The sequence below is a fragment of the Pristiophorus japonicus genome, chromosome 4 (genome assembly GCF_044704955.1).
Source record: "Pristiophorus japonicus isolate sPriJap1 chromosome 4, sPriJap1.hap1, whole genome shotgun sequence".
NCBI lineage: Eukaryota > Metazoa > Chordata > Chondrichthyes > Pristiophoridae > Pristiophorus > Pristiophorus japonicus.
The window spans coordinates 307,119,184-307,133,784 of NC_091980.1; the positions used below are offsets into that span (position 1 = coordinate 307,119,184).

Below are 14,601 nucleotides of genomic sequence, written 5' to 3' on the forward strand. Positions count from 1 at the left end.
ATTCAACACGCAGAAAGCCATTTCAGCAAGGTCAGAACACACAAAATGAGCTTTTGCATCCTTAACTTAATGAATGAACAAATTAAGTCCTCAATGGGTAGACTCAGTAGTCTGGGTGATAGCTGAACAGGCCGATGGAGAATTACTGGTGTACTTCTGCACTAATCCCAAGACACATATACCTGAAACAAAGTAGTCTCAATGCCTCAAAGGGGATTGTTTGGAGACAGGCAAAATAATCTCATTTATCTTGCGCAGCCTTTTAAAAACACACCACGGCTAAGTTTTGATCATCACCGAGCATCTATCAAGATTAGCTTCTTTGTAGTTCTTGTCCAGAGTCACTGGTTTAGCCGAATTGGCCTTCATGGAGCATCCTTGCCTTACTTGTGCTGAACTGACAATCTTAATCAGTGACTGGTGACACAAACAGGAGCTTCATTGCCGATTCTGCCCCCCAACCCCACCTCGTACAGTTACAGCAAAACCCTAATGCCGCAGGTTTCATTGATTTGGGCCACATTTTCTTTGCAGGCCACCATAGCAGCAGGTGCGCTTTCATCTCATAGGTCCTTTGAAAAACTGATGATACCACCCTCACGTCCTCAAGTCCTTTTAGACATCAACACATCCAGTTGACTGATCAATGGTACAGAGAAAAAGGGTGCAACTTGCTTTTGTGCACGGATCACGTATCGTTGTGATAAAGAGTGTATGCACACACAATTTATCAAAGGTGGCGTAGTATTTGAAATTTGATGCTGAAAGCCATTAGCAACTTCTGAGCAAGTGCATATTTTTGGGGGAGAAGATCATTTCTATTAGTGAACAAATCTGCAATTTAAGTGGCAACAAACAGAGTTGTTGTAGCTGGAAATTTTAAACCTCCTAGCTTATAAGAATCAGTGCCGAGCAAAAGGAGTTCAATGGAAAAAAAGGTCAGGTATCGAAAACAAGAAAGGCACAACCCAACATCACTATATTGCATCATTTAGGAGCTAAATGCATTGTGCATTTATGATCAGGCGTAACTTGCACACACCAACTATGGATTGGCAAAGCTAATCTTGAAAAAAAAGCTTTGTTTTGAAGGGCTCAAACTAATGCTTGTAAATGTGCAAAGTCTTCACCTGTTGAACTAATGAAGGTTCCCACATTAAATTGGACAGCTGCTAGTCAAACTCAAGTATGATATTCGGTCAGCAGGTTCCAGTTAAACAAAGAATATGAGAATTCCACCCCACCCCCTCCGTAATGCACTATTTGATGCATCCTCTAAAACTCTCCACTTGCCTGGATGAGTGCAGCTCCAACAACACTCAAAAAGCTCAACACCAGCCAGGACAAAGCAGCCCCATTGATTGGCGCGTCATCCACCACCTTCAACATTCACTCCCTCCACCACCGGTGTACCGTGGCTGCAGTGTGTACCGCCCACAAGATGCACTGCAGCAGCTCGCCAAGACTTCTCCGGCAGTACCTCCCGAACCCACGCCCTCTACCACTTAGAAGGACAATTGCAGCAGGCGCATGGGAACACAATCACCTCCAAGTCACACACCATCCCGACTTGGAACTATATTGCCATTCCTTCATCATCGCTGGGTCAAAATCCTGGCACCTCCTCCCCAACAGTACCTTCTCACCACACGGACTGCAACGGTTCAAGGGGGCTCACCACCTTCTCAAAGCAATTAGGGATGGGCAATAAATGCCGGCCTTGTCAGCGACGCTCACATCCCAGAACGAATAAAAGAAAAAATCCCACTCAAGTGGAAAGGAACGCGCACACATGGCAATTACACTTAATTTCTATAATGCTCCTCGTGTGTTAGGAGACATCCCAGGATGGACACAAAGCAGTAAAGAGAGTGCGCGGTTGGCAGGGGGTGAAAGAGCAATCAAAGAGAAGGATATTTAGGTTTTTGAAAGCAGGAAGGAAGTGACAAGCTGACCGTGCCGAAGAAGCGAATTTGGAGGGCGGAGGAATATGGGCTGAAAAAGTGTCTGTCAATGGTGGAAGAGAGAATGAGAATGGTACCCAATGGGGCAAGACAACATGAAGGAGATTATGGAGGTAGGGCTAGGAAAGGCCAAGAAGGGACTTCAAAGGAAGAACAAGGATCTTTTCTTTTGGGTATATGTGGACCGTGACAAGGATGGGCAGATGATGGAGATGCAGGCCGTATAGATGTGTGGATGAGCACAGAGGTCTGGGCATTCCAGATGACTGTGTTTAAGGGTGAAAGGATGGCAACGAGAGCGTTGGAGAAATTCGGCCTCAATGAGATAAAGTTATGGATTGAGGTTTCGTGGCAGCGGGGGAGGCAGCTGCCGATGTTTTAGAGGACCAAGAAAGCAATCTTGGTAAAGGACTAACGGGATGAAGAAAGCTGAGCTCAAGGGTTAAGAGAAGCACCAAGGTTCAACACCTCTGGACTCAGTTGGAGGTGGCAACCAGGGGAGGATGATGGAGGTGTGGGTTAAGACGAAATACTAAGTTTTTATATTAAAATAATTTAAATGCAGAAAATGGTCAGTTATGAACACCTGGATAACTGGAAAATAGAATGCAACTTATAAAAACAATATACTTACATTGGCTGTGGCCAACATGTTCTCAGGGTCAACTAAAGTGCGGAGTAGTCCCATAAGTTGGACTGCACCGCCCAGCTCAGGATCTGGATCACAAATCATATGTTCAATGATGAGATTGATGAGCAGGATATCCTAAAAGAAAGTACACCAATAACTATAAGTTTCATATTCAAACCAAGATGTGAACTAGTGCAGCACTGTACTGATCACCGAGTGGCCACATAACAGCTCTCTCCCACGTGAGTGTCCCACGTTTCACACAATAGTGGTGGATGGTTTAGGGAAAAGCGAAGTACTAAACGGAATACAAGTGTCACAAGCACACACATTCTTCGGGTTTTTTTGCCATTCAAGTTCAGTTGTGTCTGCTGGTTTAGGCTTTCATCATGCATAACCACCTTGCTTTACTTGTATTCAACGATACTTGAAAGTGTCAAGGGCTGATTGTTCTGAAAATCAGTGTTTTCTGTTTAGAATATACAACGCTTCTAGTATTCCCAATATAATCGGGGTCATTAAAGTAGCGAGGAAATAAGGTGAATTGTGTTTTTATTATGTACAATTCTGAGATTTCTTACTGTCAGTGGGAGAACATTCAGTCAAAACCACAAAGCAGTAACACTTCACAGGTTTTGCTGCATGCGCTAACAGGCATCACTGCACAAGGATACAGGGAGAACACTATCAGTCCAAGTACATATCCTAATTATTTCCTGTATAATCATAACTTCTGGTTTTACACTTCAACTTGTGAACTTGAGCTTCAAAGGTTAAGACAATTTTACTACAAGGAACTGAAACTACAGCTATTTTTTTGTGGCTCAAGCAAATTACACAAGAAAAAAAGGTGATCGAATAATTGGAATACACAAATACAGCACAGTATATTTTACATACATTACATAACTAATTTCCAAGTCCTCTATAATGTCTTTAAATAAAGTTGAAGCATGTTAGATTTTGGAATAGAAGTACACCATAAAATTATCAGAATTAAAGACATGGATTTATATAGCGCCTTCCCCGACCATCAGACATCTCAAATCGCTTTACAGCCAAATAAGTACATTGAGTGTAGTCATTGTTGTAATGTGGGAAACACGGCAGCCAATTTGCGCACAGCAAGCTCCCACAAACAGCAATGTGATAATGACCAGATAATCTGTTTTTTTGTTATATTAATTGAGGGATAAATATTAGCCAGGACAATGGGGAGAACTACCCTGCTCTTCTTTGAAATAGTGTCATGGGATCTTTTACGTCCACTTGAGAGCAGACGGGGCCTCGGCTTAACGTCTCATCCAAAAGACGGCACCTCCGACAGTGCAGCCCTCCCTCAGCATTGCACTGGAGTGTCAGCCTAGATTTTTTGGTGGTCAAGTCCCTGGAGTGGGATTTGAACCTACAGCCTTCTGACTCAGAGGTGAGAATGCTACCCACTGAGCCACAGCTGACACATAATGGAGTAGAGGAGCAGAGGACCTTGGTGCAGATACAGGACACTAAAAGGTGCCTGCTCAATCGGATAAGGCAAATAAAGGCACAAGGAATCTTTGATTTTCTATCTAGAATCATGCAGTACAGAAGCAAGGTAATAATGCTAGTGTTGCACAAGACCTTAATTGGTGGAGTACTGTGTATGGTTATGGGCAATCCATTAGAGAAAGGTTATAAAAGCAATGGAAATGGTGCTGGGTATATCAACTAGGATGTTACCAGGGATGAGGGGTTACAGTTATGAAAAGAGATTTGATAAATCAGGGTTTCTCCCTCTCCCTCCCCTAGATCGGAAAAGGTTGGAGGGTTGATCAGACAGATCTTCTAGATTATAAATGGAATTAGATAGTTACCTGAAAGTAAAGAGTGTAGGGAGCGAACAGAGGAGTGGGGTAAGACTTCATAGCTCCACCTGCAGTAGCGTGACATGCTGGTTACCATGTGGCTGTTGAGTTACAGGTGAATTTTTGACCGCTCAAAATGATGGGCAGTTTTCTGAGGAAGCAGAGCTTCTGTGGAGCTTTGCCAGAAAGAAGAGTAGCGTTTACAGCAGGGCTGCAGTTTTATGCTCCACACCATCCTCCTTTCACCCTACCAACAGAACCTTCCAATCCTTTCTCCCTCATATACTTATCTGGCTTCCCCAGAAATGCATCTATGCTACTCGCCTCAACCACTCCACATGGTCGCAGTTTGATGTTAACATGCAGACACTGTGAGGTGGAAAGCGCTGTTTAATTGGATTTATTTTGGAGAAGTCGGGGATAAAGTGAAATCTGCAGTTGAAATTATTTGACAAGTTTAAAAAATAAAATTAAAACTAAGTATTTGCAAGGTGTGGTCTTCTATTCTCCTGTCTCAAGATGATGTACAAGCGAGTTCTTTCCTCGTCTCTCATCCAAGGAGAGGATGACAAGCAGGGTGTTTCAATTACTGGTGTCAAAGTCTCTCCTTTATGGCGTTGGAAGCCCAGGGTGTGCCGCAAAGCGTTTTAAAAATGTTGGTGCTGAGCTGAGGTTTAAGAGGGTTGTTCTGTGTGAGAATTGTTGAAACATCAAGACTGTAGCCCTTGGCCAATTTCTATGCTCAGTTCCAACTATGGGTGCAAGCCTATATTTTCGTCCTTACTGTTAAACAGATAAATGACGCTCACATTTCAGAGCAGTTTCTATAGCTATATAAGAAAATGATCTGATCTCTGTTGAGTCAACAGAGACACACTTTTAGCACCAATCCCCCAGGACCTTGCTCCACTGCAAAAGGGCTGCTAATGGGCCGAAACACCAATAACTCTCCCTCTCTGTCTGTCTCTCTCACACATAACTCGATTCCTCTGACCACTAAACAAGGAGGTGGAGGGAAGAAAGTGAAACAGCAAGAACAATTAAATACTTCCTATTGGAGGTATGTTTTTCATTCCCTAATTAAACAATACAGCAATGGTCCCTTATAATAAACTATTCTGGCAGATTTGCATTAATGTTGTATTTTGATTCCTGGGAATGTGTGCTACGATATACATCATGCTTAATACTGTACTGAAAAGCAGATCATGTAGTCAACCACTAAATTCCTGATTTTTTTTCGGAACATTTTCAGAACTACACATTAGTCTAACAAAGATCTTATCTTATGGGTTTTGAAGGATGTGAGAAAATGTATTCCTAACTTTTCAACTGCAATATTACAGATTATCTTTTACTTTAAATAATTGTAAGAGCACAAAAATAGACTTTTGTTTTTAGTTTCCTCTTGAGAGATAAGATTTATTGATCAATTTGAACTCCAGCTTGGTGTCTGATACATGAAGGCCAAATGGAGATTTTTATGAGGATTCCAATTACATGGTTAACAGATTCATACAACATGCTGATTTGGGACATGAGTGGACAACATGTTTGGCACCTTAGAGGAATCAAACCCCTATCCATCCAGTTTATTTTTCCATTGCAATTTTGGTATTCCACTTTATATATAGAAGGTATATTATAAATGCACTGGGTGAATATTTATACATGAAATAAGTTTAAACAGGTACATGGAGCAAGTTTAAGGAGCATGAGCTCCTTGATATATTACTAGCCCTAAATCTTGCCTCATTAATTTAAGTCAGTCTGGTGGGTCTCATCAAACCGAAGTAAGCTTAAAAGTTGCCAGCTTGGCTCAGTTCGTAGCCACAACAGAAAGTTGTTGGTGCGCACTCATAAGCATTCCAAGTGCAGTAGAGAGTGACGCATTGTCAGAAATGATATCCTTCAGATGGGGTGCCAAACGGAGTTCCTGACTATCTGTTCAGCTGGGATGTTAACAATCCCATGGCACTATTTGAAAAGGAGCAGGAAGTTTCACCTGGTGCCCTGGCCAAAATAAAAATAACCCTACCCCCCACCCCCGCCCAAAACACAGATTAAGTGGTCACTCATCTCTTCGCTGCTGGGGAGGTGTTGCTGACCCAGAATGGATGCTGCTTTATGGCTTCATAACAGTTAGTGCACTTCAAAAAAGTAATTTGTGAAGCTGAGAAAAACATTCAGCTGTACAATCATTTGCCAATCACCACGAGTAACTACTATTTAGTTTTTACTATTTAGTGGCCCACAGGGCTGTAGTGATACCCGCCGCCCTGTATGGCTCAGAGATGTGGGCCATATACAGAAGACACCTCAAATCACTGGACAAATACCACCAACGATGTCTCCGCAAGATCCTGAAAATCCCCTGGGAGGACAGACGCAGCAACATTAGTGTCCTTGATCAGGACAACATCCCCAGCATCGAAGCACTGACCACACTCGACCAGCTCCGTTGGGTGGGCAACATTGTTCGCATGCCTGACACGAGACTCCCAAAGCAAGTGCTCTACTCGGAACTCCTACATGGCAAGCAAGCCAAAGGTGGGCAGAGGAAACGTTTCAAGGACACCCTCAAAGCCTCCTTGATAAAATGCAACATCTCCACCGATACCTGGGTGTCCATAGTCAAAGACCGCCCTAAATGGAGGAAGAGCATCCGGGAGGGCGCTGAGCACCTCGAGTCTCGTCACCGAGAGCATACAGAAAGCAAGCGCAGGCAGCGGAAGGAGCGCGCGGCAAACCAGACTCCCCACCCCCCTTTCCTTCAACCACTATCTGTCCCACCTGTGACAGACACTGTAATTCCCGTATTGGAGTGTTCAGTCACCTGAGAACTCACTTTGAGAGGAAGCAAGTCTTCCTCGATTTCGAGGGACTGCCTATGATAATGATTTAGTTCAATTGGGAAGTCAACAGCTACTGGCAGAAAAGTACTTTAAATGGCTCAGAATCATTTGCAAAACACAATCCATAGTTAACCTAGAGTTTTTAAGGATGGTTTAATGTGTATGGACATTGTTTCATTCCACAGAACAGGCATCCCTTGTCATAATGAGAACAAAATACATCAAATCGTGAACATTTAAATCAACAACATTTCAAAATAGAATTACATAGAATTTACAACACAGAAATAGGCTGTTCAGCCCAACCAGTTGTTTATCCTCCGCACGAGGAGCAGTTGTAATCCCACTTGCCCACCTTGTTCCCATATCCCTTTTGTTCAACCACCTATCTAATCTATTCTTAAATGTTGATGCAGACTCTGCTTCAATCAGTAACTCCGCTAGTACATTCAACGCCCCCATAACCCTGTGAAAAAACATTTCTCTTGCTCTCTGTCCTAAATCTCACAATCTTGTATTTATGTCCACTTATTCTAACACCCTCAATTCTCGGAAACTCTGTTTGTAGCTATTCTGTCCCAAACTTTCACAATTTTAAAATATGTCAAAAAAAATTCTTAATATCAGTTCCAATGAAAATATCCCTAAATTTTCAACTATTATTTCATATTTGTATTTCCTCATGCCAGGCAGTATCCTAGCGAACCTGTACAATACCCTCGCCTTTGCCTCAACACTCTTTCCTATGACGTGCAGTCCAAAACTGTTCACGTTCCTCCAACTGTGATCTTAACGTTTTATATTAAAAAAAGCACTTGCATTTATGTAGCACCTTTCACAACCTCAGGATGTCCTAAAGCACTCTACAGCCAATGAAGTACAGGTTGAACCTCTCTTATCCGGCACCCTCGGGACCTGGCCTGTGCCAGACAAAAGAATTTGCCGGACGACGGGAGGTCACGCTGACCCTCAACTTACCTGGTCCTGATGAACGCACTCGTGCCTCCTGACCGTCTCCGCCACGGTCTGGCTCCAAAACTCTTTCTCCGCGCTGCTTTATTGAATGTCGTCTCAAAAGATGGCGCCCCGACCCCGAAGCTAGATTTGTGCATGCGCTGCGCAGAAGGCTACTGTCGACATTTAGTCCCGATTCACCCGCTGCCGATAACACTGCTGACAACGACGTTGTACAGAAGCCTACTGTGCAACATTTAGTCCCGATTCACCCACTGCTGACAACGATATGGTACAGAAGCCTACTGCACAGCATTTAGTCTCGATTCACTCACTGCAACAACGACGTTGTACAGAAGCCTACTGTGCAGCATTTAGTCCCGATTCACCCACTGCTGACGATATGGTACAGAAGCCTACTGCACAGCATTTAGTTCCGATTCACCCACTGCTGACAACGACGTACAGAAGCCTACTGCGCAGCATTTAGTCCCGATTCACCCACTGCTGACAACGACGTTGTACAGAAGCCTACCACACAGCACTTAGTCCCGATTCACCCACTGCCGATAACGCTGCTGACAACGACGTTGTACAGAAGCCTACTGCGTAGCATTTAGTCCCGATTCACCCACTGCTGACGACAACGTTGTACAGAAGCCTACTGCGCAGCATTTAGTCCTGATTCACCCACTGCTGACGACGACGTACAGAAGCCTACTGCGTAGCATTTAGTGCCGATTCACCCACTGCTGATGACATTGTACTGAAGCCTACCGTGCAACATTTCTAGCCCAGCAACCGTTGGGGGAGGGGAGGGCGCCAGCAAGAGGAGGAAAGATTTAAACAACAGAATGCGGCTGCTGTATTAAACGTCAACGAAGGGTAATGCTGACAACGTTGCTGTCAACGGCCCGACTGCTTTCTGCGCACGTGCCGGGAATGATGCCGGACAAAGGAGGTTGCCGGATTAAAGAGTGCCGGTTTTGAGAGGTTCAACTGTACTTTTGAAATGTAGCCACTGTTGTAAAGTAGGAAACGCAGTAGCCAATTTGCACACAGCAAGGTCTCACAATCACATGAGGTACATGATCAGACAATCTGTTTTAGTGATGTTGGTTGAGGGATTATAAATCTCGGAGAACTTTCCTCTTTTTCGCTGTGAGATCTTTTATGTCCACCTGAGGGGGCAGGCTGGGCCTGGGTTTAATGTTTCATCCGAAAGCAGGCTGCTCCGACAGTGCACTGGCACTGAGTGTCGATCTGGATTATGTGCACAAGTCTCTGGCGTGGGTTTGAACCCACGACCTTCTGACTCAGATAGATTAATCACTACATCTTGATACCTTCAATACTAGAACTGTATATTAAATACATGGTAATACAGTAATGCTTTGACAATTAGTCCATCTAGCTCGTGTAAAGCAGCATAGACTATATTCCAGCAAAGTTCAAACATTTAAGAAACCCACAATTTCCAAGTACTCACATCATCGTTTTGTTGAGCTTCCTGCATGACAAATTCTCGTACCATGGAGGGATTGTACTCGACCAAATAGGAAAATATATCAGTGGCTGCACTTCGCACCTGAACGTCATCCATACCCTGGAAATCAATATTTGAAAAGTTAGTAAGGTATACAGAGTTAGCACACAATAGGCAGACTCGGAAAGAAAACAGTGAGATCTTGGTCAAATTACTCTATCAGAACGTTCACGACTGCTACTATATATTAAATACAAAAATATAGCAGTGTTTTGAGAAAGAGATCGTTGGAGATCTGGAACAGTAGGCTAGATAAACCAATCTGGTTCCTTACACGGATTCAGGAATCTATAACCCTTTATCTTGTTTCCCCAACAAGAATTCATCCAGTCCGTTTTGAAACACTGCCAGAGTTTTCTATTCTATCCACTCTTGGTGATCTGCTCCACAGTTCGATCTCCCTTACTAAAATCATCTAACGGTTCAGATTTTTTTTAAACTTCCTCCCGCCCTTTAAATTATGTCGCTTAGTCCTTGAATCCTATGCCCGACAATTTCTTGGATCTGAATTCTCTATGAAAATCTTAAAGACCTCTATCAAGTCCCTCTCTTGCTATGCTTCTCAAGACAGAGAAGTCCCAGGGTAGAAATCTTTCCTCATAACCAAGTCTGTTGTTCATGAAACAATCCCCTAACCCTCCCCTGGACTCTCTCCAATTCTACTACATCTTTCCTGTAATACGGAGACCAAAATCTTAATGCAGTACTCCAGATGCAGCCTCACCGAGGCCAGATTCAATTTCAACATCATCTGCTCAGACTTGTAGGTCACATCCTAGCTACAGGTCAAAATTTCATGTGTTTTCAACTACCTGCAAAAACAACCACCGAACTGATAAGTTTTAATGATCTATCCATCAAAACTTGCAAAATTTAAAATCAAGGCCTTTTTTGTTCTAAATACCTTTAAACTAGTGTAAGCAAATATTTCAATCAGCCCACGTGTTATATGATCTGTACGATTACTCAAGTGCTTTGTGGGAGGGTAGCACGGTGCACACAGCTGCAACGTGAAGAATTAACAGCGATGGTTTCAGGGAGCAGGAGACAATATCATGGCACGATTGGTCCCTGTCATTTTGGGCATAGCAGAGTAAAATACCTGGAGCAGAGACACTGAGGGTATAGTATGCCCAGGAAACAGCCAGTAAACTGAGAACATATAACTAGGATTGAAAAGATAGGATTGTAAAGACGGAAAGCAATCCTAAAGTAAAAATGAAAGAAACAGTAAGTACCCCTGTACCATTTATAAAAAAAATAAAGCTTTGCTTAATAATTATTTATTTTCTTCCCGTCTCTCTGAACCTAAACGCCCATCTGAGAGGAAGGGCTGGAGATGTCCCTCACAAAGCCATGCCTCAAAACTTTGTGGTCCCATTAGAAAGCTGATCCATAGATTACAGATCTTCTTGGCATCCTTTGTGGTCCTTGATCCCAATCAGGACTGGAAAATCTTGCATGCACCCGATACTGAAGGTTCCAGTCATGAAGACTCACAATAGGAATTGAAGTCCGAAAGCGAAGGCGAGATATAAAGGGAGGAACCTGCTGTTTGTGTGTCACTTGATGGTGGGAGTGGGTGGGGGGGGGGGGGGTTACTACTCTGTGGCACTGCTCCAGGACCTTGACTAGGGCAACTAATTTCTCATACAAGACAGGAGACTAATATTTTTTTCCCACTTTCTAAAAAAAAAAACGATTTCATTTATTTTGATTCGAGACAGCACTGCATGAAGCAGCCGATCTGGCAGTGTTTCTATTTGCAACATAACACGACTCGGTTCAATTTCCTTGCAGCTGCTGTCGTACTAAAGCTGGTTGTCTGTAAAGCTGTTCCGCATAGATATTACATTCCCATATCGCTTCAGGGTCCTAGCCTACGCCTCCACACACACGAGGTCCTGTGAGACCTCGAGTGGGGACAGTAGTCAGGCCAGCAGGGGGAGGGCTAGGTCCAGGGTGCGCCAGGAGCAGGACCCATGACACCCTGGTGCTGCTATTCAGGCCTCCTGAAGCTGTAGTTACGTAGACGGCGGCTCTCCTCGGTGCCCAGTGCAAGCGTTCCGTTCTATTTTGAGTCCGTTGGTTCCTCCTGACCACCTGACGATTAGCTGAAACTAATCAGTTGCCACAAAATCAAACTAAATATGCTTTGGATAGAAGTCTGTCTGCATTATAAATGTTCAGCTAGATGTTCCTCCCTCTTGCTCCACACATGGTACAGCAATATTTTAATCACGTTAAGTAAAATAGCTCATGACTGCTTTCTCGATCTATTTGTGTCTTAAGTAATGCGCTCTGCAGAACTTCAAAGTAGCAACACAAATTAAAGGCATGCAATCACCGCCCCCCCACCCCATCCACCCACACGCTGCTCTAACCAAGAACAACATCTGTGCTTTCACAGTAAAGTGCTCTTTAAAACATACACCATCAACATTAACATCTTAAGCACACAGCAAGCTTCTGTTCGGAAGTGTTGTGTGAAATGCTAATGTCACCCATTCTAAATGAACGTAGGGAAACCCTGGATCATTGAAAATTAAAAGTAAATGAGCATTTGGTACAAGTAGGTGGTCCAAGATATGATTTCTTGGTTAAAGACTCTTTCCCAGTGGGCAAATGCAGCCATTTGGGACAATGATGATGGGGGGGGTTTGAGAAAGAGATCACTGAGCCAAACAACCAGGATCCAAATTGAATTCCCCAGTCTGATCATTGGGTGGAAGAAGTGTACTACAATTGGCCTCAGTACCGTTGGTCTACAGGGGGAACAAGATAATCAGTCAGGGTTCCTGCTCTCGATTACCATCGAGCAACTCCTGCTGTGAGTGTTTGCACGTGTGGCGATCAGGTGAGAACAGGAGTGGGCTTCCCGTGGTCAAACAGTTTCCCGGCACTCACTGTTGGGCTCACGTGTAGAATGGTCACTTTGGTGAGGTACTGGAGAGCTGCTGTCACCTGTGGAACTGTACGCTCAGCAATTTGTGCACTTTAATGAACAACTTACCAAAATGACCTCAAGAGCTGGCAGTATGCCCATATTTGACAATGTCTTGAAGAAAGAGTCCCTGTTTTGAGGTTGCAAAGTTTGAGAAAATGCGCAAAATTCTTTCAGAAAATTCACCTGAAACAAAAGCAAAATTGTGTTTTGGGGATGAATCAGACCACATGTCAACATTCATTCCATTCATCCACTAATCCGACGATACTCACTAAGTTTGCTTTGAGCACCACAATCGCAATTCCATGCTCTTAACCAATACTCCCAAATTCACCAGTAACCTTTTATGTCATCATCATAGGCAGTCCCTCGGGATCGAGGAAGACTTGCTTCCACTCTTAGCATGAGTTTTTAGGTGGCTGTACAGTCCAATACGAGAACCACAGTTTCTGTCACAGGTAGGACAGATAGTCGTTGAGGGAAAGGGTGGGAGGGGAGCCTGGTTTGCCGCACGCTCCTTCCGCTGCCTGCGCTTGAGTTCTGCATACTCTCGGCGCCCTCCTGAATGCACTTCCTTCACTTGGGGCAATCTATGGCCAGGGACTCCCAGGTGTCAGTGGGGATGTCGCACTTTATCAGGGAGGCTTTGAGGGTGTCCTTGTAATGCTTTCTCTGCACCTTATCGAATGCCTTCTGGAAATCCAAATCCACTACATCCAATGGTTCCCCCTTATTCATCCTGCTTGTTACAAGCTTAAAGAACTCCAGCAAATTTGTCAAACCTGATTTCCCTTTCATAAAACCATGCTGACTCTGCTTAATTGAATTATGCTTTTCCAAATGTCCTGTTATTGCTTCATTAATAATGGACTCCAGCATTTTCCCAACGACAGAGGTTAGGCTTTTTGTCTGCCTCCTTTTTTTTTAAAAAATAGGGGCGTTACATTTGCAGTTTTCCAATCCGCTGGGACCGCCCCACAATCCAGGGAATTTTGGTAGACTACAATCAATGCATCCACCATCTCTGCAACCACTTCTTTTAAGACCCTTGGATGCAGAACTTTTCACGAAAAATTTTCACATTTGGAAGATTGAAAAACAATTTATAAGCACCAGTTTTCATGCATCATTTAAAAACAGTTCACAGATAATCATTAAAATTAAATCGCGATTAAAAAAAAAAATGGAAACCTGGTTACTTTTTCCATTTTGTTGAAGCCATGCTGCAGGTAACCCTGGTCATATCTGTGAGCTTAAACACAATACTGGTCCTTCAGAGAGCTATGTACTCACTAAGTGATGCAGGATGACAGAAGTAACAGCCTGCCCTCCATGGACTTGAACACTGTTACTGTTGGTTAAGAACGTCTAATCTTATGAATAAACTACACTGCCAGCCATCAGTCCCAATCAGTGTCTGGTAGGGCAGCATAAGTGGATCCATTTTTTTTTTGGAGTGGTGGGGGGGAAATAACTTTTGCTCAAAGCATTCCTCCTCATTGCACGCTGCCGAACGTACTGGCTTAAAAATATGCTTGGGACTCTTCCATGGAGGGCCAATTGTGACTGGGAACTGGCTTTGGCTGTTTCAAGCTGTGGTCCTCAAAACACTGCAGCGAAGTTGCTCTGGCATGTGCATGACACCTCCCCATTGTTGATGTCACTGAAGCAGCCTGGAGCTGAGGAGATCCAGCAGGACAAGTCACCATACAAGTGAGAAAATTCACTTGTTTTTAAAAATATATAGATTTTTTCGAAATTGGCAGAGATTTGAATTAAAAAAAAAATATTCTCTTCCCATCCACCCCTCCCCTAAGTGGACAAAGGAGAATCAGTTGATGTGGTATATTTGGACTTTCA

At 43.6% G+C, this 14,601-nt stretch overlaps 1 protein-coding gene across 3 annotated transcripts in view; it reads right to left on the reverse strand.

The window, feature by feature from the left end:
• smek1 (SMEK homolog 1, suppressor of mek1 (Dictyostelium)) overlaps window positions 1–14,601 on the reverse strand; it is a 134,608-nt gene that overhangs the window by 27,765 nt on the left and 92,242 nt on the right. For all 3 annotated transcript variants that reach the window (XM_070879677.1, XM_070879676.1, XM_070879678.1), the window contains exons 6-8: window positions 12,808–12,924; window positions 9,738–9,854; window positions 2,599–2,730 (exon numbers count right to left, since the gene is read on the reverse strand). In XM_070879677.1, coding sequence (XP_070735778.1) covers window positions 2,599–2,730; window positions 9,738–9,854; window positions 12,808–12,924 — 366 coding nt within the window. The remainder of the gene's footprint in view (window positions 1–2,598; window positions 2,731–9,737; window positions 9,855–12,807; window positions 12,925–14,601) is intronic.